The sequence below is a fragment of the Neofelis nebulosa genome, chromosome 1 (assembly GCF_028018385.1).
Source record: "Neofelis nebulosa isolate mNeoNeb1 chromosome 1, mNeoNeb1.pri, whole genome shotgun sequence".
NCBI lineage: Eukaryota > Metazoa > Chordata > Mammalia > Carnivora > Felidae > Neofelis > Neofelis nebulosa.
This window is the reverse complement of record NC_080782.1, coordinates 139810104-139834087: the sequence shown is the minus strand read 5'-3', so window position 1 is coordinate 139834087 and position 23984 is coordinate 139810104. Positions and strand designations below refer to the sequence as shown.

The 23984-nt window shown below is 43.5% G+C and overlaps 1 protein-coding gene across 5 annotated transcripts in view; it reads left to right on the top strand.

The window, feature by feature from the left end:
- Positions 1–23984, top strand: part of SNCAIP (synuclein alpha interacting protein) — a 159239-nt gene that overhangs the window by 88587 nt on the left and 46668 nt on the right. For all 5 annotated transcript variants that reach the window (XM_058737948.1, XM_058737958.1, XM_058737938.1 and 2 more), the window contains exon 3: positions 8283–8355. In XM_058737948.1, coding sequence (XP_058593931.1) covers positions 8283–8355 — 73 coding nt within the window. The remainder of the gene's footprint in view (positions 1–8282; positions 8356–23984) is intronic.

The window sequence follows — 23984 nt, the reverse complement described above, 5'->3', positions numbered from 1 at the left end:
TGGATCAAGAATATAAGTTTTGCCTTGAGTTTAGGAGTGAAAAGGAGTGTAAAGCTAATCAAGGTAAAGAGAACCTGGCTTGCCCCTCCTCTCTAGCAAGAAATCTACCTGAGCGAGATCCTAATATACTTTCTTGTGTGCTCCCCTACAAGGTTGCCAAGATTCTCACATGGCCTCTGGCCACCTCCGTCCCTTCTTCACTGTCCCGTCTATCAGCCCTGCCCTTCCTAGCAGTTGCCTGGTTGCCTGCTCTTATCTTCTTAGTGTGTCCCAGTATGATCGACTTTTATCGGGTGTTCACATGTTCTTTCTGCAAATGTCTTGTATTCAAGTCTACATTACCTTTCATTCCTTCCTCCTGTGGTGCCCGTTATCAAAAACCTCATGCCTTGTTCTACTACCCTGTGTCGTCTGTGTTCTCTTGTTTCGGTAACACCCGCCAGGAAAGGAATTAGGAATAATCTAGTCCAGACAAGATGAACGATGTGTTCATGTCCCATAGGTAGTATAAGAGCCCAAGACCAGAACCTGGGGACCCAGACCCAACATCTTGGATTCCATACCCCTTCCTGAGAATGTGGAGAGCAGCCTTATAGATAGAATGATTTCCAAGAATGAACAACTGCCAGATTTTTTCTTTTGCTCTTCTCTTACTCTGCAGATAGCCCTAAAATGTCTTATCTTGCTTATGAGTTATAGCACATATTAGATTGGCAATGCAGATTATTCACACAAACTATTTACCTTTTAGGTACTAGATTTAGTGGTGATCTACTCAACAACATGTATTAAACAGTTACAGTGTTCCAAGAGCAGTTCTAAGCTCGGGTGAATGACACAGACCAGATCGATGTTCTTAGAGTTTCCAGGACCCTTTAATAATAATTGAGCATATTATGAAATGTCCAGTTGAATCCATAGAAGGTCAGATTTAATTACAATGTCAAACTCTGTTCTTGACGGCCTTTATATTTTTGTGGTGATTGATAATTGGCTCACAATTGAAACTAGACCATCACTGAGGCTGAACAAGTATTATAGCCAGCCCTGTGTCCTACTGCAAGTTAAATTTCTTTTGTAATTTTTTTGTGACTTGGAATTTTTGCCTCAATAGTTGCCGTTGCTTTGGCTTCACTTCCACATGCTCATTTTGTATACTTGTTAATGTAAGTAATGGCTAGCATTTATTGAACACTTAGTATGTATCAGACACTCTTACCTAGGCTTTACATTATTAAATTCATCGTCTTCACAGCATGCTCTTGATATAAGCACCGTTATTACCCTGCTTTACAGGTGAAGAAACTGGTAGGCAGAGGTTAAGTAACTAATATGAATTATCTGGAAAATGGTGAAGCCAGGATATAACATGGATGGTCTGGCTAAAGAAACCATATATGTAACCCCTGTGTTGAAAATGACTGCTGCTGGGCTTGTTGGTTACCTGTGGTTGGCTCAGTTCATTGAGGTCTCTTCTCATCCATGATCACTTGTCCTCACAAAGGGGGACCACTCATTGCTGTGATATCTCACCACACTTGCCAATGTGGACCTTCATCTTTTGCCTAACTACACATATGAGCAATATAATGGTGTATGTGGTAAACTCTTAAAATGGGCAAAACAGTTACTGAATTTTCCCAAATACCAGCTACAAAATATGCCTTAGCGTAAAATAATTTGATTATCTTTTTAAATTTTTTTTAATGTTTATTTGTTTTTGAGAGACAGAGAGAGACAGAGCGTGAGTGGGGGAGGGGCAGAGAGAGAAGGAGACGCAGAATCTGAAGCAGGCTCCAGGCTCCGAGCTGTCAGCACAGAGCCTGATGCAGGGCCAACCATGAAGTAGGACACTTAACTGACTGAGCCAGCCAGGCACCCCAAGAATTTGATTATTATTAATTTAAAAAAAAACCCTCTCAATAGAATAAAAACAAGGAACAAGAACAAAAATCAAATGCATTTGAAAAGAGGATCATTTGTAATAATTTTCTTTCACAAAGCCTAAATGATAGAAGGTATTTAAAGCCATCTGGGATGAATGTATGAAAACATAGATCACCAGTATTTGTACTATGTAGAGGTGGTCGTTAAGACTGTGGGCATCTGTATGGCCACCTGTGAAACATGGAATGTGGAAGGAATAACATTCCAAGAACGGAACTGCGTAGAAGTATGTCCCACATGGGACGAGGGAAAAGAGGCTTCTATGAAAGAGACTGGGAAATCGTTTTCAGAAGTACACGAGGAATGCTAAGGGATCTTAAAAGGGAGAGAGGTATCTAATGAATTTAAAGGAGCAAGGGGTAAATAGCAGGGATTGGGTCATGATAAAAAAAGAGAATGGTTGGATTTTCCAGTTAAGACCCATTGAAGGGCATAGTAAGAGCAGGGCCTTTGGGGGTAGTGAACAGAAGCCATGTTGTGGTGGCTAGAAGAGCAAATGTAAGAGATGAGGGAGGAGAGAAGAGAACCACAGCAATTCTTGAAAAAAAGATGGCAGAGAACACAAGAGCAAGAAAGGCCATGATTCACTGAGGAGGCAGCATGTCTTCAGGTGGCAGAGCTGCTTGTTTGTCAGAGGAGAGAGCTGATGTCGAGAGGGTGACTGACAAGATGGAGGGACAAGGGATGATGGCAGAGCCAGAGACCTGAAGGGATGGGAGGGGAAGAGACAGGAGCACAAGTGGAGGGCTAGTGGCGAAGGGGTGGACTGTTAATGCCACATCCTCTGTGGGGAAGGCATGAAGTCAGGACACACCTTCCTCAATTGGAAGGGCAGGCCACTGGAGAGGAGTTCCAGACTTCAGGAAAATACTACATTTCTGAAAACCTCGCTTCAGGGTGTGTCTGCTTTCACTGCCAGCTTTGCGTGCACACACGGTTGCTGTTTCACTGGGTGTGTATTGAGATGCCTGCCTGAATTTTGGAAAGCTTTGTGAGAAATCATGAATTTCAGGATGGTTGTTTGGATGACTGGCTTAATTGTTTCTTTTGGAAACTTAATGAGACCTTAGCTGTTTAAAAGTCTCTAGCTTCAAAAGGTGTTTGGGATTTTAGTTCTTTTATTCTTTCCCTGTGGCTCATTACCGCTTGAGTAATGTCTGCATGTTCACCCAACTGGCTCCAGCTTTCAGGAGTAAGGGCCAAAGCCTTTCAGTCTTGAACAATATCTAGGATGGTCAGAGATCCTTATGGCTTGGTGTAGAAATCACGCACTGTTATGAATCCCATGCACGCTCAAACTGTTTTGCATGGCTGAGTGACAAAATTGACTGGCTCAGGCAGGGATGTGTAGGATTGTCTTGTGTCATATCAACTCGAGTTCGCAAAGGAATGTTTCAGTGTCGGCCCTTGGCCATGGACTCTCATAAAGGAGGAAAGACCAAAGAGAAGTTAAATAATGTGCTGGGGCAGGCTGGGCTCTCCTTTCCAGTCCCAGCTCAACCCCGTCTTCTGTCTCTTAAATTCCCACATCTGGATCAACTGAGCTTCAAAGTCAGGAGGGCAATGAAGATGATGAGGGAAGGGCTGTGTGCACAGGTGGAAAACAGGTTAGGGAGAAGAGACAAAAACATTCAACATCGTTTCACGGCTTGTAAACTGACTTCACTTGTATTATCCACATATGATTATCTGTGTTCTATAAATAAAGAAAGCAAACCCCAGAGATATGAAATGACTGGTTTGTCCAGAACCTCAGTTAATAAATACCAGAACCTGGGGCACCTGGCGGGGTCAGTCAGTTAAGCATCTGACTTCAGCTCACGTCATGATCTCGCAGTTCATGAATTCGAGCGCCCCATGGGGCTCTAGCTCAGACCCCACTTTGGATCCTCTGTTTCCTCCTCTCTCTTCCACTCCCCTGCTTGTGTGCCCTTGCTCTCTGTCTCAAAAATAAACATTTAAAAACTAAGCAAATACCAGAACTGGGGCTTGAATCTGCATCTTCTGGGTCCAGATCCATTGTTCTTTATACAGAAGGCTAAGGCATCAGCCAGTACCCATACTGTTAATCTATTAGAGCTGTGTTTTTTTCTTTTAAATATACCATAATTTCATGGCTAGACTTGTAATAATGAGGGATTTTTTAGGAAGATGAGGGCTATATAACTATTAACTATTACTATTACTATTTTTATTATTGCCACTAAAATCATGATTACATAGGGGAATTCATTTTATTCAAGGTCAGTAAGTACCCACTATCTTTGGTAAACACAATATTGTCCACACCCTCAGGAAGCAGAGAAAGCAGTGACACAAACATATAGGTGAAATATCATGGATGGATTCTGTAATGGATTTATGCCTAAATTATATATAAAGCAGTTGTTCCTAAATGTTAGCATGCATCAAAATCATCTAGTTGGCTTGTAAAAATACAGATTGCTGGGCTCTACCCTCAGAGTTTCTGGGATGGGGCCCAAGACTGTGAATTCCTAACAACTTCCTAGATGGTGTCTGTGCCCCTGGTCCAGACACCACACTTTGAAAGCTGGAATTACTTCCATCTGGGAGTGTGGGAGAAGATTCTATAGAAGCGATTCCCAGGCCGATCTTGAAAAATTAAAAAAAGTTTGCCTAATGAACTGGGTGGAATATCATTCCAGGTCGATGGAATGGCACGCCTAACAGTATAGACAGGTAGAACAGCAGATATGGCATCCCTAAGAAATTTCATATTGCCACAATCAAAAAAGAAGTGAACAATGGTAAGAGATAAGTCTGAGCTCATGGAAGGCTTCCTGTGCCATGCTGAGGCTTTGCCCTGTAGTCCGTGCAGAGCCACTGAAGGATGTGAAACAGAGAAGCACCTTAGTCAAATCTGCATTTTAGAAAGCCAGTTAATTGGGGTGCAAGTATGGAAGCATGGAAGAAATGCCCACTTACTACCTAAGTATGAAAGAACTCCTTTGAACAGCTGTAATATTCTGCCGGGGATCCATCAAATGTGTGTTTGTCTTGGTATTCCAGTCAAATAGTTAATAAGCCACTGTGTGCCACGTATATATGCAAGTCAGAGACACCATCCGTTCCCTCAGGCAATTGTGGGAGCCAACACTAACATCTAGGAAACAACAGAGCCCAAGGCAAGGCAGTATTTTACCAAGGGCAGTAAAGAGCAAGGTCATTTAGGGCTGAAGCAGTTAGCCAGGGTTTCATGCAGAAAGCACAGCGCAAGCTGGCCTTGCAGAAAGGCAGCTTTTCCCTGGCCAGAGGAAAGCTTTGCCAGCCAAGGTACAGAAGGTGGAACTAAACTTTGAATGCACACTGCATGCACACTGAAGAAGTGGAGGCAACTGGTCCACCTGTAGAAGGGGCTTTTCTTGAGACCTGGAAAGGAAGTTTGAATCACAAAGGCTATTTCTATGGGACTAACCTCTGGAAGATTTTTAGAAAAAGAAAAAGAGTGACATAAAACCAGGAAACAACCATCTGCAACCTCCCTCTCTCTAATCACCCAAGGATAAAAGGCATCAAGGGAACAGAATATAAAGGCTGGGGTTGGGAGCAAGAGACAGGGAAGACACTTTGGACTTTGGTTCTGATAGGGCCAAAATGACAATAGTTGTTGCCCAGGGAGTTGGCCGCTGTCCGGAGAATGAGGTGGCTTGGCTATCAGACAGCTCCTTCTAAAAGGCCATCTGTCCTTTGTACTGGGATGAAGGGCTGGGGAGCCCTCCCTTTTAGCTCCCAGATGGTAGGACAATGCACTCATGCGAGAGAGACTTCCTGGGTCATTTGCTTATTCCCAAATGTGCAAATATGAAAATGTTTTCGCATGTTGGTTTTGTGAATTGTATGTTTCTCCGGCCACTCTTCCCATCGTGACCTGACCGTACAGCATTCTCTTAAGCTTCATCTCCTATCCAGAGAGCAGCGTTTGTGCTTACTGAAACAAATACCCAAACTGATTCTGTTTCTTGTGTCTTTATAAAGGATGATAAATTTGTTCACAGTGTAGATTGGAGTCTTTGCTGAATTTGACATTCCACATACCCTTACGGTTCCCCAAAACTTTGATTGTCTGGCCAACACATCACCCTTTTCTCAGATGGCTGTATTTGTAATTTTCATCACCAGGCACAGCACATGACTTTTTCCTCAAGGTCATTATTCCCAAAGAATTGAGACGTCACAGAAGTGACGTCACAGAAGTGACTTTCTGTACGCCAAGGGTGGAGAGACAGAGCTGCCGCGGGTAACACAGGTTGAGGTGGTGCGTGGGGCTCCGCGAGGTTCATCCTCTGCCTGTTGCTCAGTCCCCACACCATCCGGGCAGCCTGTGCTGCTCGAACTTAAATGTCATTATGTTAAAAGTTGCTGCACACTCAGGATCTTTGAGGTCACGTAAGAAGAGCTGGGGGTAGAGCTCATAATTCAGAGATTCTGATGTAGCCGACTTTGGGGTGAGAGGTGGCGGTTAGGATGCATGTGGCTGAAAATGCAGGAAGCCCCGCAGCCAGTTTAATCAAATATATATCATTAAGCCCCGTGAACAACCTTATTCAGTTTATCATTAACTCCATTTAAACACTAATCCATCTTTAGCTCCCTCTTTCTAAAATTTGCCTTGGGAGAAAAACAAAACAAGACAGAAGGAGCAGGGGTGAGACTTTGCCAAAGGGTGCTTTTGTGGGGCGCATGGCCATGGAAACAAAAGGCCCTGTTTTAATTGAATTGTAAACTGTGTAATTATTTAACCTGTACCAGCTGGTCTCAAGAAGCTACCGGATTCCTTAGAGAGCTTGTACTTGGCCAGGAACATAAGGCACCTTATTAGGAACAAGAAAAATGCCTTCTGTACCTATGTTACCCCCATCCCCCAAAGAACATGCTGTAAAAGGGGAAAAATGCTTGAAGTTCAGTTTGGGTTCAAGAGACAGCCCTCCCTCTTTCTGAGTATGTGAGTGGATTGACTAGTAGCACCTGTAGTCTCTGAGGACTGGCCAACATAAACAGGATGTTATTGCATCAGACAGGTAGGAGTAATTTCTCTAATTGGTCATTTGAGATTTCATTTTTCACTTGCAAGACCTGCAGATTTAATTTGTTTGTGACATGCGGTTGGCAAATTGACAATACATACAACTGCCCCCTCCCTCTGTCTTGCTGTCCTGCCATCATGTGGAAAGCACTGGGGGGTCTCCATGTAGACCCTTCGCTTCATCTGTCAACATCAAGCTCACTAGAGTACCTTCTTATTGACAAATGTACCCTAATTACACATTCCTCACTTGTAATGCTAGAATAATCCTAATGAGTTTCCCGTGATCATTTTTCTTTCAGATTAATTAAAGGTTTTTTTTCTCATTCCCCCCCCCCCAAATTCTGAGTGAAGTCCTTTATCACACATTCTCATTCCCATAAGAACAGTATTCCCAAAGGTACAGAGCCAAATATTTGTAGGTAGCTGGATTTTATGAGTTAATGTATGATTGAAGATGGTCCTTTGATTAAAGAAATAGTTCATCCTATCAATTTTGTTTTAAAACATCCTTCTCTAAAGAAAGATTGATTGGCATCAGACAGAACCCCCGTAAATCAGAGCTATTGATTTTACATTTGTTTTAGCCCTTCTGGTTTTATGCCCCCTTATGTCGTAATTTGTTATCCTGATAGCTGGCCCCTGAGTCGGTGCCCGGTTGATCCCGGGGGCTGGTTTCTTTCAGTTCAGTCTAATCTATACATAAAACAGATTAGCTTCCAGACAGAGAACCAAACTCCTCTTGCTCTTTATAACATCACCCCCTGTGTTTCCCATGGAGCTCACAGATGCCACACAGTAAAACCTCTGGCAAGTGGCGACATGAGGGACGTTGGTGTAGCCCAGAGAATATCAGCACAGGTGGGGCTCCTGGCTACCCTGGGTGCTGCAGGAAGCTGGGTGCTTCTCCCCTTGGCCCTTCACAATCGGACTCAAAACGCATGTATTCCAGACACCTTCCGGAAATTTCTCAAGGCCAGAATATTCTTCCATCTTCCATAAGTCGCAGAAGCAACAAGAGAGAGAATGTCTGCCGGATACACTTTGCATGTTAAAGCAGGGGTACATAGCCCTTCTTGATGTACAGCTGCTTAGATGTATACAGATAGAGCTTGGGTCACTGCCAGATCACTGAGGAGCCCGTTGAGGATAAAATTAGACTTTTCTGGATCTACATGTTGTACTCAAGTGTCACTTCTTGTGCTTTGCTTTTTCTGGCCACTTGAATGAATGCAATGCTCTTGTTTTAAATTGTTGTTTTATTCCCTTTCTCTTCCGGCTTCCCATCCAGTACTCGGTGACGTCGCTCAAGACCATCCCCGAACTGTGCCGAAGATGTGATGCGCAAAGCGAAGACAGATCAGGTAGGTCCCTCTCCTCATCCCTCTCCTTCTCCTGACTCCGAGAGAGCGGAGGGCTCCAGGAAGCTGCCTCCCCCTTCCACAACTTGCCCCTGCCTTCTGTCTTTCCTTTACAGCTTCTCCCTTCACCCCCCTACGCACACTCCCTCAACGAACAGATGTTAGGTCACCCTCCACAGGCTAACAGGACAGGGAGGCCCTAATGAGGACTCGGCTGTCTACAAATCAACGTAGGCTGTCATCTGGACAGCTCCAAACCACAGTATACGCGGCAATTTACTGAAAACCCGAGAAACCATTGGTGACAAAACATAATGATGGAGGCGCCAATGAAAAAATGTTGGATGCGTTTACTACCCATATGGCAAGGACCAGCTTGGGGGATGGTGCTTTGCCAGAATCTGAAACCCTATCAGGGATGCGACATGATAGGATCTGCAAGAAGGCATACTGTAACAGTTAAGATTAAAGCAAAGCTTTGGAGTTTAATAGTGTAAACTAAACAGAGAATTATGGCATACAGATGAAAACCAGCTGGTTGACCTTTTCTCCTTGCACACACCCCCACCCCTGACCAAAAAAAAAAAAAAAAAAAAATACATTCAGGGTTGTTTTTCCCTCTGTAAATCAAATTAAGTTTCTCTCCTTTTCTCTCCATGATGGGCGAAAATGAAAAAAAAAAAAAAAAAAAAAAAAGGATGTTGATGGAAATGATACAATGGCATTAAACTAAGAAAGGATGTTTATTATTTTTCGAAGTAATTGCCCTAAGGTACCACCATTGATCGTGCCAAGCTCACCTCCTCTGATAGTAGCTAGGATCCTGAGAACCATGGGGAATGGAAGGTTCCAGATAATCCTCAGATGATGTGTATCGGGTTTCATAGAGGACCCTTACCTGTATAGCTACTGGAATTCTAGGCCTTTCTAACCGAAGACTTGCCCAAAGCTAATCTACTTTTTTCCTGGACAGCTTGTTTACTTTGGAGACTTTGCTTAGAGGAGATGGGACAAATAATTAGTCTTTCTAGGTTTGTTTATCTCTGTTTTTTGTGTGAGTGAAAGTAATACTTCAATGTTTGGGTCAGAAACGCAGAGGATAGTTCTACATTCGCATAAAAGTCTTCATTTACCTTCAGAGTTTTGGGTTTTTCTTTTTCTTTATCTTTTTCCTTTTAATTTCAAACAATGTCAAGTTTCTGGCGGGTTCAACAAAGGCTCTAGCCATGAGGCTTTTAAAGATGTGCCTCCTTACAAGCCATCACCAGGCTCCAAGGTTGGATTGCTGACTGTGGGCAGTGACTTGAGTCCAAGTTAGGGTTCAGTGACTTATCACCCATATGACGTACAGCCTCAAACTGATTGTCAACAAAATAAAGAAGAAGCTTGTTCTGCCAATGTTACCAGGTGTTGTTAGGATTAGAGTTAGGTGAGGTATCTGAAGTTACTGTTTCTGTGCTAGCTACTGTTGTAAGCCCTTTCCTCACATTAGCTCTGTTAATCCTAAAGTCCCCATGGGTGGAGTACGTAGAATGCCAATGCTGTAGGTGGGTAAACTGAGGCACAGCAGAGAAGTTAAATATCTTGCCTGCAGTCACGTAGCAGTTAAGTTGCAGAGCTGGGATTCAAACAGCAGCAAGTGTACCTCTCGAGTGGGTTCTTTTTCTATCGCGTAGGCTTCCTCTCAAATAGCTTGACTTAGTGGCATTAATTTAATTTTAGGATATTATCCTTTCAAAACTTTCAAAATCAGCATTTTTGCCTCATAGACTGTGGTGAACTGCTCTTCTCTGTTTAATAGCTATTCTTACTTACTGAGGTAAGTGCATTAACCAAAGCCGTTAAAGATCATTTTTCCTGGGGCTGATTCACTCCACTTTCTCCAAGTCACGTGTCTTCCCACCTCTTGCGCAATAGGTGATGTTGGATATTTCCGCTCTGGTTGAGAAGGAGGCCAGTTTCAAGTGTCAAAGCTTTTAGACTTCACCCAGGGCAAAGACCCAGTGCTCAAGGTCCTCGGCAGTAGTTAGACCTGACAGGAAATGGACGTATGTGGGCAAGACTCAGGCCTTTTACTAGCATCCCATGTAGGCCTCACTGGGAGGCTGCGAAACTACTTTCTCCCAGAGCAAGAGTGATCCTAGAGAAAGAACATATAGAAAAATCCATCTATCCGTAGCATCACTGTAGATAATCTGTGAGCTCCTTTGAAAGGAATCTCAACATAGTAAAGAGTTTTCACAGCTAGTTTTTGAAAGCATTGAGGCATTCTCAGTTCCAAGGGTATCCAGATATGGAAGTACCACCTCCTTATACCCCTCCACTCTTGCTCATATCAACTACCCACGAGGATTTGGCTCCAGGAGGCCTTGCACATGTCTACCTTTATGGTAATCTTTTCAAACAGATGGCAGTCGAAGGCACACTGGCCTCTGAAAAGAGTCCACCCCTTCTTTTGGATGGGGCAGCCTCTGGGGAGACTCTTCCCCAAACCTCTCCTCGCTTAGAATACATTCCACCTGATCAAGGCTCTTTTGAAAACCATTTTTGCACAAACAAGTCCTTGACCAGGTGTTCTCGGACCCATTTGTCCTTTTTATTTATTCATTCAGCAAATAATTGAATACTTTTTGTCACTGACACTCAGGACATGGGAACAAGTAAGATGTAGACAAGGCCCCCGTTCTCACAATGTTTACATTCCGGGGAGTGGCAAGAAGGCAAGCAAATGAATTAATACCAGATCATTTCACACAGTGGTAAGAGGGGACGAAGCAATGTGATAGAGTAACTTGTAGGAGTTGGAGGAGGGCACTTGGTGGGGCAGGGGAGAGGGGAGTGTCTGGGAGTGTTAATAAAAGCCCCGGCCAGAGATAACCAGTGCAGATTGTTGAAGGCAGAGGAGCTATATAGAAGTGCGAAGTCCCTATGCCAGGAATGAGCCTCACATGTATGAGGAAGAAAAAGAAAACCAGAGTAGCTGCAGCAGGGTGATCGAAATGAAGATGAGGTCTGGGAGATGGTCAGAGTCAGACTCTGTAGGGCTCTATCGATCGATCACGTACGCGGACTTCGGCTTTATGCTAAGTGCTACGGAAAGCACCACCAGCAGGATTTCAATTTTTCTAAAATCTTGTGACTTGGAAAGAAGCCTCGGTGTGTAGAATCCTAACTCTCAACAGAAGGAACCCAAAACCTATCTGGTCTGATAGACCACGCAAGTGAACATGCAGGTAATACAGTAAATGAGTAAAATGTGGACAGTTGATGAATACGGATAAAAGGTACACAGGTGTTCTTTGTACTGATTCTTTTTAACTTTCATAAATGTATTTACAAATGAGAAAAATTAATGGCTTACAAATAAAAAGTTTTTTAAAAGGCCAAAAACCAAAATCATGTGGTCCAAAGCCCATCGACGGGGATCCTCATTATCCTTCCTGCTCATTCGAATGACAGAGAGCTCACGGTCCCATGAGGCTGCCCATCCATAAAGGCTCATTGTTTACTTTCAGCCCAAATAAGCATCCCTGAAATTCCATCCCTCAGTCCTGGTTCTTGTTTTGGATCCATGGAGAAGGGCCACCCCTCCTGGACAAGGTGCCAAGGGTTTAGAGATGGCAGGCCCTCCGGGTCTTGTCTTCTCCAGGTTGAAGTTTCCCTCCAGAGTTTTAAGTGTGTCCTGCTCATTCTTGTTGTCTCGCAGATGACTGCAAATTACCAGCACCCTCCTTTAAATTGAGCACCCTGGGGTAGCTCCACGTGTGGTCTGATGAGAGCCTGTCAGCCCCACGGTCAGCCTGCCAAGACTCACCACCCAACTCCCCTGCCTTCCCAAGTGAGCTGCAGAGACAACACACATGCCTGTCCTTTCTGCCTTTTCCTCTCAAGGAGCCGGAACATCAGAAGAGCCTGCTGGTGGCCTTGGAAGCCCTTCCATGAGACATACAGCCTGGAGCTCACCCCCCCCCATCCCTAGACCCTGGTGCAGCCCCATGGTGGGCATTGAGAAAGGCAAATGGCAAAGTGTTGTCAGAGGCTTGGGGCGGCGCCCCACTCACTTCCACTAGCTCTCTGATGGGCATGACCATGTCCTAGAGGTGCCCTTCTGTTAGCCGAGGGCTTCGATTCCTGTTGAAATATACGGTTTCCTCTGCCAGGAATAATATTTCAAACTATCTTCCATCAGTTACACTGCACTGTGACTGAGCTTCAGATTTTTGCAAGAAAAGAAGTTTGAAAAGCCGTGTGAAGGTACTGGAGGTCCCACAACAAGGTCGGAGGGAGGTGAAGTACTAGAAATTGCACCCTTCAGGACAGACTTGGCCTCTCTTTGGAGCTCCTTGGTGCTGTTGAGAGATCCACGTTATTTCTTAGGTGTTCAGTGTCCCAGGTCCTCCATAAGCAGCTTATTTGTCCTCAGGATAATTCTCTGAGGGAAGACCATTATTATGCCCAATTTAATGGCGAGGAAACTGAGGCTCGTAGAGCATAAATAATTTTCCCAAAATTCTGGACCTGGCAGGTGCCTTTAAAACCAGCTCTGACTCCAGAGCCCTATGAAGTTGAGTCAACTGAGCAGGAATTTTCATCCCAGGAGCCATGGGTGGCTACTGGTGTGAAACAAGGATTAGCAGCAAGGAAGTTATGTGTGAAAACTTGCACCTGGGAAATGAAGTTATTGGTGAAACATTTGCACGTATCCTCCGCTTAATCCCTGCTGCTCATGAAGGAAAAGAGGACAGCACAAGGCAGTGAGTGTTAACTCTGCCGTACAGTTTTCTCCAGATGATGAGTAATGTATGTCGACATATGGTGTTCAAATCAGACATACTCAGTTTCATTGACTTGGAGTTTTCTTTAACTGATTGGACATTCAAATGCACACAGGTTTCAATTCATGGTGCTTTCAGTGTCTTGTGATTCTTTCCAAATACGCATGTGCTAAGCCCATTGGATAATTTTCTCATGAAAGAAGGCAGATAAATATTAATGCTGCTCTGCATCTGAGAACTGAGAATGCACCGAGGAGAGAAAACTCAGTTATGTAACAGTAATAAATGGCCCTGGGATGTGTTTGACAACAGACTGAGAGAAATTAAAATTTTTTTATTGTTTTATTTTTGAGAGAGACAGACGGAGTGTAAGCGGGGGAGAGGCAGACAGTGAGAGAGAGAGAGAGAGAGACAGAATCTGAAGCAGGCTTCAGGCTCTGAGCTGTCAGCACAGAGCCCGACGCGGGGCTCGAACTCACAAACCGCAAGATCATGACCTGAGCTGAAGTCTGGACACTCAACCGACTGAGTCATCCAAGCACCCCAATTCTGAAAGAATTTTAAACCCTACATAATATGGACTACAATTTACATTACAGGGAGCAAAGGAAAGCCTTTCTTTTTAAACTTCAAATCTGGTAGGTACTTGGTAAAAGGCACTGTGGTTGTATATTTAAACGCATTGCACATTTGCTATAGTTTTAGCCTCTCTGAGAGCAGATTTTGTGACAAACGCCATACCTTAGAAAATATTTGGTTTTCATGGCACCTGGGTGTCTCAGTAGGTTGAGCATCCAACTCTTTATTCTGGCTCAGGTCATGATCCCAGGGTCCTGGGCTTGAGCCCTGCATTGGGCTCCACACTGAGCATGGAGCCTCTTACCATTCTCTCTCTCCCTCCCCATGTGCCCCTCTCCTCAGCGTGCGCTCTCTTTCTCTCTCTGTCTAAAATTAAAAAAAAAAAAAAAAAGGTGGGGGGAACGCCTGGGTGGCTTAGTCGATTAAGCGTCTGACTTCTGCCTAGGTCACTATCTCATGATTCGTGAGTTCGAACCCTGCATCTGGCTCTGTGCTGACAGCTCATAGCCTGGAGCCCGCTTCGGATTCTGTGTCTCCCTTTCTGTCTGCCCCTCCCCTGCTTATGCTCTATCTCTCTCTGTCTCTCAAAAATAAATAAATATTTAAAAAATAAATAAATAAAATAAGAAAATATGTGGTTTTTAAAGATTTTCAAGGATTTCAGCCAGCAGCAAAAAGAGTAAGTTGACATGAAATTTATCCCCCTGACCCTTCTGTAACATAGCTGATGGTGCTAAATATATAACCCCTCTATCTTCAATTGTATTAAGGTTTAATGCTAAAAGCTTGTAAGTGAAGGTTGGTGGGGCAGTTTAAATTGGAAGGCCTGCTGATGACTGTATCTCATATGATATAATGCAAAATGGACTCCACAGAAAAGAGAAACACATTTTCTAAAATCTCAGTTAAGAAAATGAACACTTCAATCCAATATGGCAAAGAATCTAACAACTATGACAAAAATCTCAGTTATCTAACCACAGTAAAAATGTGCAAACAATAAAACATCTAGATGAGAATGTTAGTCAAGTAAAACAATTATTTTTCTTTTTCTTTACCAAAACTACACTTATAAAGGTGATATAATCCATTATGAAAAATGAAAGATGGGGGGTGCCTGAGTGGCTCAGTTGGTTGAGCGTCCAACCCTTGATTTCAGCTCAAGGCATAATCCCAGGGTCTTGGGATCAAGCCCCAGGTCAGGCTCTGTGCTGATAGTGCAGGCCTGTTTGGGATTCTCTCTCCCCCTCTGCCCCTCCCCCCAGCTATGCTTGCTTTCTCTCTCTTTCTCTAAAAAGATAAAAAAAAAAAAAAGTGGAAGGTAAAAACTACAGCTAATCCTGCCACCAAAACAAAATGTCACTCTACATTTGTTTCTAGCCTTTCTTTTCCTGAGGTCTTGTTTTTGTACGGTTATAATCATAATGCAGGGAAATTTTTAGCTGCTGCTTTTTCCTGCTGCTACAGAATGGGCACAGCCATCGTTCTGAATGAAGCCCAAAACTTACCCATGAAAGTAGACCTGCCTCCCCATCCAGAGGGAGAGACCACCTCTGCCTTTAATCTGTTAACACTTAGCTTATGTTTCTGAGAGGAAGGGTGTAAGTCAGTGCGGGGAAAGATAGGAGCAGGGGGATGATGGAAAAGTTCAAAGTAAACCTCTGGTCATGTTGCAAATAACGAGTGGGGGCTAGAAGGAGCAAAGCTTAAATACATCACACACTTGCCCCATCATCTCTTTCCATGAACATTTCTTATGTTTGCTTAGCCAGAGCTACAAATACCACAGCTCCCTAATTTTCTACATTTGACTAGCATTGTAGAATTAAGAAATGAGACCGAGGCGCCTGGGTGGCTCAGTCAGTTAAGTGTCCGACTCTTGATTTCGGCTCAGGTCATGATCTCATGGTTCATGCGTTCGAGCCCTGTGTCAGCCCAGAGCCTGCTTGGGATCCTGTCTCTTCCTCTCGCTCTCTGCCCCTCTCCCATTTATGGGGCTCTCTCTCTGAAAATAAATAAACTTAAAAAAGAAGAAAAGAAAGAAAGACAATGTTAAAGGGAAAGAAAACTTCGGGGAAGGGGTCTCCTCTCTCGTGTTTTGGTTTATTTTTTATTGAACTCTAAGAAACGTATCCCCCACCCTCTACATTGATAAAGAAATCTTGGTAGAAGTGAGTTCATGGAAGTCTGTGGGAAGGAAGGATGAAACTTTGGAAGTAGGGAGATAAGCATCCTTTAGGCGTAAAGGGAAAGAAGAAACTAAGAGATAAGGAAGAAGCGATACAGAAGCCTCCAGAGTGACTTGTACCTTGTGCAGCCTCCACAGTTCCATCCTGTCATAAGGGAGAGTGAGTGGTTTCCCTGTCCCGTCTTCCCAATCCAAGGCACAAGTGTGAGCATGTGCAATGGGGTTGGGGAGGGGTGTGGACAATACCACTTTCAGGGCTTCATGGCACCTCTGAGAGCTGCCTACTTCTTGCCGAAAACATCCTCTTTGTCTCCCGAAACTAAATGTGCTCCGTCTTCCCATTTAAAATGAGCCCTGTTGGGGTTTCTAGGTGGCTCAGTCGGTGGAGAGTCCAACTTCAGCTCAGGTCATGATCTCATGGTTTGTGGGTTTGAGCCCCGCAGTGGGCTTTGTGCTGACAGCTCAGAGTCTGCTTTGGATTCTCTGTCTCCCTCTCTGTCTGCCCCTCCCCTGCTCACGCTCTCTCTCAAAAATAAATAAACATTAACAATTTTTAGGGGCACCTAGGTAGTTCACTGGGTTAAGCATCCGACTTCAGCTCAGTTCATGATCTCATGGTTCATGAGTTTGAGCCCCATCTCGGGCTCTGTGTTGCCAGCTCAGAGCCTGAAGCCTGCTTCAGATTCTGGGTCTCTCTGTCTCTCTCTGCCCCTCCCCTGCTTGTGCTCTGTCAAGCTGTCTCTCTTTCAAAAAATGAATAAGCATTTTTAAAATGTATATATTTTTAATTTTAAATGAGCCTTCTTTATTCACATGCCTCCTTTGTGCTGACTCTTCCCCTAAAAAAAAAAAAAAAAAAAAGGTCATAAAAGAAACTCAAGTCATAGACACAGAATCCTAGAGTCTCATAGTTGAAGGGTCCTCAGAGAGAGTCAAGTGTCACCTGCAAAAGTCCAACCCGTCTGGGGCATCTCACAGTGTGGCCCAGGGCCAGGACCACCACCCATCGGCATGACCTACAAGCTTGTTAGAAAGGCAGGCTCTCGGACCTTACCTCAGACTCTTGAATCAGGATCTGCATTTTTAAAAAATGTTTACTTATTTATTTATTTTGAGAGCACAAGATAGAGCAGAGAATGGGCAGAGAGAGAGGAAGAGAAAGAGAATCCCAAGGAGGTTCTGTGCTGTCAGCACAGAGCCCGACACGGGGCTCGAACCCAGTAGTGGTGGGATCATGACCTGAGCCAAAGTCCCACGAGAAGTGAGATCATGGCCTGAGCCACCCAGGCACCCCCCAAATTTTTTTTTAATATATAATTTTGAGAAATTCTTAAAATACACATAAGGGTTGTTTTTTTCTCCCCATTGTTGACCATAGTGCTTGTGAAGTACATGGCAAACTGCGCCAGAAGACAGAACGCAGTAGCCCTGCCGTTCATTTACCCCGGGAAGAGCAACAGTGTGTGCTTTGCTTAGTTTCGCTCCACCTGTCTTTTCCGAGGGCCATGAACTAAAACCTGTGGCCCAGGTGGGAGCTCTTGAGAACAGACCCCCGCCCCCCAACCAGGCGGGCTGTGGAGAGAAAGAGTATGCTGCAGGCCAGCACTGGGCCTTCCTCCCATTTCCCCTACCCCCTCCAGACCTTAAACAGTGTCCTTTTCAAAATGGGGCCCGATTTCACAGACTCACCACTTGGCTTCTCAGGTAAGATAGAATTCATTTCGCTTTTAGCCAGAAAACAGTAGGGAATACCCTTATGCCCTGAAGACATAACCCTTCTGTTTCTCTTTTTGGATCTAAAGCTATATTTCTAACGTAAGTACCTAGCTCCATTTTTAGAAATAAAATAATCGGGCATTTGGGGAGTCATCAGTTGGGGCTGGGGAGTAGGGGGTAGCATACGGATTTTCCAGCCACCACCCCTCCTCCATCTGCCTCCTCTTTCTCTGGAAAGAAAGCTCGCAGGAACCTGGTGTTCTTTGTCTTTGACTGTAGATCAGCACTGTAAAACATCGCCACCTTCAGTTAAAACTGGTGTGTGTCTGCACTTTGCAAAACCACACTGAGCTTCCTAACACTTTCCAGATACCACCCAGAGTAAGCTCTCCCTGGTTTCAGTGCTTCTTTGCTGGGTGAGCCTCTCCGCTGTCCCTTGACATGAATGTCTCTCTCTCCAATTCAGCACAGGAAGGGAGGGAAAGAAAGAAAGGAGCCTGGAAAATGGACCTGGAGTGAATGCAAGACTTAATGCACTCACGAGGTTTTGCTAATGGCAAAGTGAAGGTCAGCATACTTTTTACATGACAGAATAACTCTGAAACCATATACTTTCTTCAGACCCACGAACTCCTGTTCTGAAACGTAAACTGTACTTTTGAAGCTCAAAGTTTTAAACTTGTCCAAATATTGAGTGATTTCATGATAGAACGTGCCTCTTTGGTGAAGTGACTTTCCTACCTAGTGTAGTAAGGGCTTGAGTATTAAATGAGTTTTCACAGAACAAAGGGATGGGTAGAGATAGGGCACAAATTTATAGGAGCAAGTCTTCACAGTCCTGGGAAGAGCTGGAAATAAACATGAAACTGACCCTTTCAAGAGCTGCCTGATACCAACAGCCACTTGAAGTCGGAACTTTAGAAGCAAATCAATGAATCTTTTCCAATAGTATTTTAATGTCTTAATGTGAATAAATCTTTGGTTGATATTTTTATAATAAGGACGTGCTCAGTATTTCCCCTTCAGACTCACAATACCCTCAATAAAGGGCTTACGGCATCAATGAAAGCGATGAACAAGCAACTCCATGGGAACATTTCAGGAACATGCATTCCTCACACTTGTGCCCCCCAATGTAAATGGCCCTACACACTTCTCCAAATCCAGAGTTAATGCCACCCTTGTTCTGGATCAGGTTACAGTCTAGTCTCCGAGGATGGTGTGGGGAGGAGTACCCAGCAGATCGTCCACCCTCAAGATTCCAGACCCCATCTTCCTCTCATTGTGAGATGGCATAAGTCACCTGTCACCCCTCCTTACAGAGCGTCAGATGTTGGCAATAAGCAGGCCCACAGCAGACTTCAGTTTACTGTGGGTTAAGGGAACTCTTGACTCCAATATTGACACCTCCAGTCTTTCAAAATGTCCCTCCCTTAAGTGTAAAAATAGAAGGAAGTGGAATGTTGGAGAACTTAGCAGCTATGTCCGTGAAGGTCCTCAGGCTTCCGGTAGCTATAGATGTAAAGCACATCGTTAGGCACATTTTAAGGCACTTACGAGTAAAGCTGACCATTGTGTTTTTCATGGAAGATAGAATTTATTTAACTTTTAACAGTGAATAATAGGGGAAACACTATTTCATCCTGACCATTTCTTTCTCCTCTTGATGTCCAAAGCCAATTTTCTAAGATGGACACATAACTCCATATTTAGAAGAAAAATAAATGGGCATCTGGGGAGCCAGCATTGACGTTCAGCCTTGAAAATTGAATCCACTGTTGCAATAGCAAACTGTACATTATCTTCCTAAGAAAATACTAATTTATCAGTCCCAAGAGCCAAAGAGTTGTTCTGTGTCAGCAATCAGCTTAGCCTCATAATTATAAATTTGTAAGGATCTGTTGAAAGACATGGATCCAGAAGAATTATAGTGTTTCATAGTGAGTCACTTAGAATAGAGAGCCCTGTTATTTGTAGACATTCCATATAGTCATAGAAATTTAGAGATGGATCCGGTCTTAACAATCATATAGTCTAACCCTTTTATTTTACACATGAAGAAATCAGGCCTTGGAACTTATTGTAGGAAATATATAAAAAGATTTCCATATGCCGCACATCTTCTAAATGTCTATCTTCAATACATCACTAACACCGCCTTTGGGATGTTTATCATGGTGTTCCCAAAATATGGCGAGATGGACTCATTGTTACAAGACTCTGATTTATATACTATACTTTGCACCTTTGGTCTAGCATATTCCTTTCTTCCTTTTCTCCCTCCCCCCTCCATTTATTCATTCATTCATTCACTAAGAGAGAGGCCCCTGAGCCCTATTATCTGTGAGATGCTGTGCTAGACAGATGGCCAGTTATAAACACAAGGAAGCTCAGGAGCAATCTGTGCCTTAGAGGAACTTGTCGAGACAGACGGTGAGACTGGTGAATGGGTGAGTAGTTGCAAAAGAGCTTCATAAATACCCAACTCTAGGCGTGGGCAAGTGTATCTCAGGGTGTTGAGAAGCAAGGGGCAAGAGTTTCCTGTGAGAGTCTGAGGAAGTGCACCATGGACGTAAGCATTGAGGGGAATCTTGTCAGATGAGCCTTGTCTCAGGCAGAGAAAGCAGTGAGGGCTTTGCTGGAGAGGGGGAACTTGCCCAAAGGCAGGAGCACTGAAGGAGGAACATGGTGTATCCAGAAACAGGGAGTTTAGCAATGACAGTGCAGGAGGAATTGTGTGATGTGGGAAGATGAGTGTTTAGAGGAGAAGATAAATTAGAAAATAAACACAGAGGCACCTGGGTGGCTTAGCTGGATGACTTCAGCTCATGAAGTCATGATCTCAGGGTTCGTGGGTTCGAGCCCCACATCAGGCTCTCTGCTGTCAGCACAGAGCCCACTTCAGATCCTCTGTCCCCATCCCTCTCTGCGCCTCCCCTGCTCATGGTCTCTCTCTCTCTCTCTCTCTCTCTCTCTCTCAAAAATAAACATTAAAAAAATAAAATAAATATAGGCATACCTCCTTTTATTGTGCTTCCTTTTTATTGAGCTTGTCAAATATTTCGTTGTGGTTTTCAAGTTGAAGGTCTGTGGTAGTGCTGTGTCGAGCACGTCTCTCTGGGCCATTTTTCCAACAGCGTTTGTTCGATTCATCTCCATGTCACATTTTGGTAATTCTCACAGTTTTTCAGTTTTTTTCATTCTTATTATGTTCGTTATGTTATCTATCATCAGTGATCTTTGATGTTACTCTTGCATTTGTTTTTGGAGCGCCACACTCCATGGCCGTAGCAGATGGTAAAGCTAATTGATAAATGTGGTGAGTGTTCTGACTGGTGCACCGACCAGCCATTTTCCCATCCCTCTCCCTGTCCTTGGGCCTCCCTATTCCCTGAGACATTCCAGTTTCAGAATTTGGCCAATTAAGAATACTACAAGGACCTCAAAGTGTTCACATGAAAGGAAGAGTTGCATGTCTCCACTTCAAATCAAAGCTAGAAATGATTATGACTTCACTCATCTGTGGAATTTAAGGTACAAAACAGATGAACCAAAGGGGAGGGAAGCAAAAATAATATGAAAGCAGGGAGGGGGACAAAATGATAAGAGACAAATACAGAGAACAAACTGAGGACTGATGGGGTGGGGGTAGGGGGCAGGGAAAATGGGTGATGGGCTTTAAGGAGGACACTTGTTGGGATGAGCACTGGTGTTATACTCAGGGAATGAATCAATGGGATCTATTCCTGAAGTCATTATTGCACTAGATGCTAACTAACTTGGATATAAATAAAAAATAAAAAAGCTAGAAATGATTAAGTTTGTTGGGAGAGGCATGATCAAAAGCCAGGATAGGCTAAAAGCTAGGCCTCTTGCTGCACCAAAAGGCAGTCAGTCATGAAGGCAAGTACAAATTGTTGAAGGAAATTTAAAGTGCTTCTCCAGTGAACACACGGAAGATTCGAAAGCAACACAGCCTTATTGCTGATATGGAGAGAGTTTTAATGGTCCCTTCAGAACATCTCCTTAAGCCAAAGCCTCATCCGGAGCAAGGCTCTAACTCTCTTCAATATGTGAGGGCCAGGAGAGGTGAGGAAATTGCAGAAGAAAAGTTTGAAGCTGGCAGACATTGGTGCATGAAGTTTAAGGTAAGGAGCTTTCTGTCCCATAGAAGTGCAAGGGGGGACGGCACATGCTTAGGTAGAGGCTGTAACAAGTTATCCAGAAGATCTAGCTGGGATCATTCATGAAGGCAGCTACACTAAGCAACAGATTTTCAGTGTAGATGAAACAGCCCTCTAGGGGAAGAAGAGGTCATCTAGGACTTTTCATAGCTAAAAAGAAGTCAGTGCCTGGCTTGAAGGGACAGGTGACTCTTTTATTAGGGGCTAACATAGCTGGTAACTTTAAGTTGAAGCCACTGCTCATTTGCCATTCTGAAAACCCTAGGGCTCTTAAGAATTCTGCTACATCTACCCACCTTGTGCTCTGCAAATGAAACACAACCTGAATAACAGCACATCTGTTTACAGAATGAGTTACTGAATATTATAAGCCCACTGCTGAGACCTACTGCTCAGAAAAAAATATTTCTTTGAAAATATGACTGCTCGTGGACAATGCACCTGGTCACCTAAGAGCTCTGATGGAGGAGTACAGTGACCTGAATACTGCTTTCTTGCCTGCTAATACAACATTCCTTCTGCGGCCGGTGGATCAAGGAGTCATTTCAACTTTCAAGTCTTGTTATTGAAAAAATATATTTTGTAAGGCAATAGCTGTGATAGATAGTGATTCTTTTGATGGCTCTGGGCAACGCAAATTGAAAACCTTCTGGAAAGGATTCACCAGCCTCGACGCCATTAAGAACATATGTCGTTCATGGGAGCCGGTCAAAATATCAACATTTACAGGAGTATGAAGACATTGATTTCCACCCTCATGGACGACTGTCAGGGTTTCTAGACTTCAGTGGACGAAGTCACTGCAGATATGGTGGAAACAGCAAGAGAATTAGCATTAGAAGAGGAGCCTAAAGATGGGACTAAATTGCTGCAAATCTCATGATAAAACTTGAATGGATGGAGGAGCAGAGAAAGTGGTTTCTTGAGATTGAATGTACTCCTGGGGAAGATGCCGTGAAGATTATTCAATTACAGCAAAGGAACTAGAACATGACTTGCGCTTAGTTGATCAAACAGTGGTAGGCTTCGAGAGGATTGTGTCCAATTGTGAGAGAAATTCGGCCATTCTGCAAATGGTTTCAAACGGCACCACGTGCTACAGAGAAGCCATTAGTGAATCTATCAGTGTGACAAACTTCATTGTGGTCTTACTTTAAGAGAGTGCCAGAGCTTCCCACAGTCTGATCGGTCAACAGCCATCAACATCAAAGCAAGATCCTCCTCTAGCAAAAAGATAGTAACTGGCGTTTTGCAGCAATAAAGTATTTTTAGTTAAGGTCTATATACTGTTTTTTGGGCGTAATGCAGTTACACAATTAATAGACTACAGTATAGTGTGGATGTAACTATTATATGCACTGGGGAACCAAAAGATTCACTTGACTTGCTTTATTGAAATATTCCCTTTATTGTAGTGGTCTGGAACCAAACCCACAAAATCTCTGACGTTATGTCTGCATAAAAACTGCTGCATCCTATGCTAAGGAATTTAGTTTCCCAAACTTTAGTAATTTAAGTGTTAATTCCACCATATGTGTCATATCCAAAGTTGTCTTATGTTATTTTTGCTCTACCTTTATACTACTCATACTATCTTACAGTTTCCTAAAATGCCTTACTTTGAAACACCTGTTTTCAAAAGAAACTTCACATCAGTATTGTAAATAGAAAACCAGCGTCAGGCACCTGGGTGGCTCAGGTTAAGCGTTAACCAGGTTAACCTCGGTTAAGCGTCTGACTCTTGGTTTTAGCTCAGGTCATGATCTCACAGTTCATGAGATCTAGCCCCACATAGCAAACTGACAGTGCAGAGCCTGCTTGAGATTCTCTCTCCTTTCTCTGCCTCTCCCCCACTCACTCATGTGTGCACGTGCTCTCTCTCTCTCAAAATAAATAAACGTTAAAAAAAAAGAAAAATCAACATCAATTGCAATAAATTAAAGGCCATCATTAAAATGAATGTGACGAAAATAAAACGTTCCTGTTAAGTCTTTGCTTGTGAAAGTCTCCGAGCCTGAGACCTGCTGTCTCATCATTTTTAAGGGAGATGATAAGTTTTGGAGAGGAGTTAAATTCATTGTAGCACCAAACTGAGATTCCTTAAATTAATTAGGAGGAAAAAAGGCAGTTGAATGGCATAAAGCTTCCTTATTTTCCTTTTTAATTTTTAAATGTTTATTTATTTTTGAG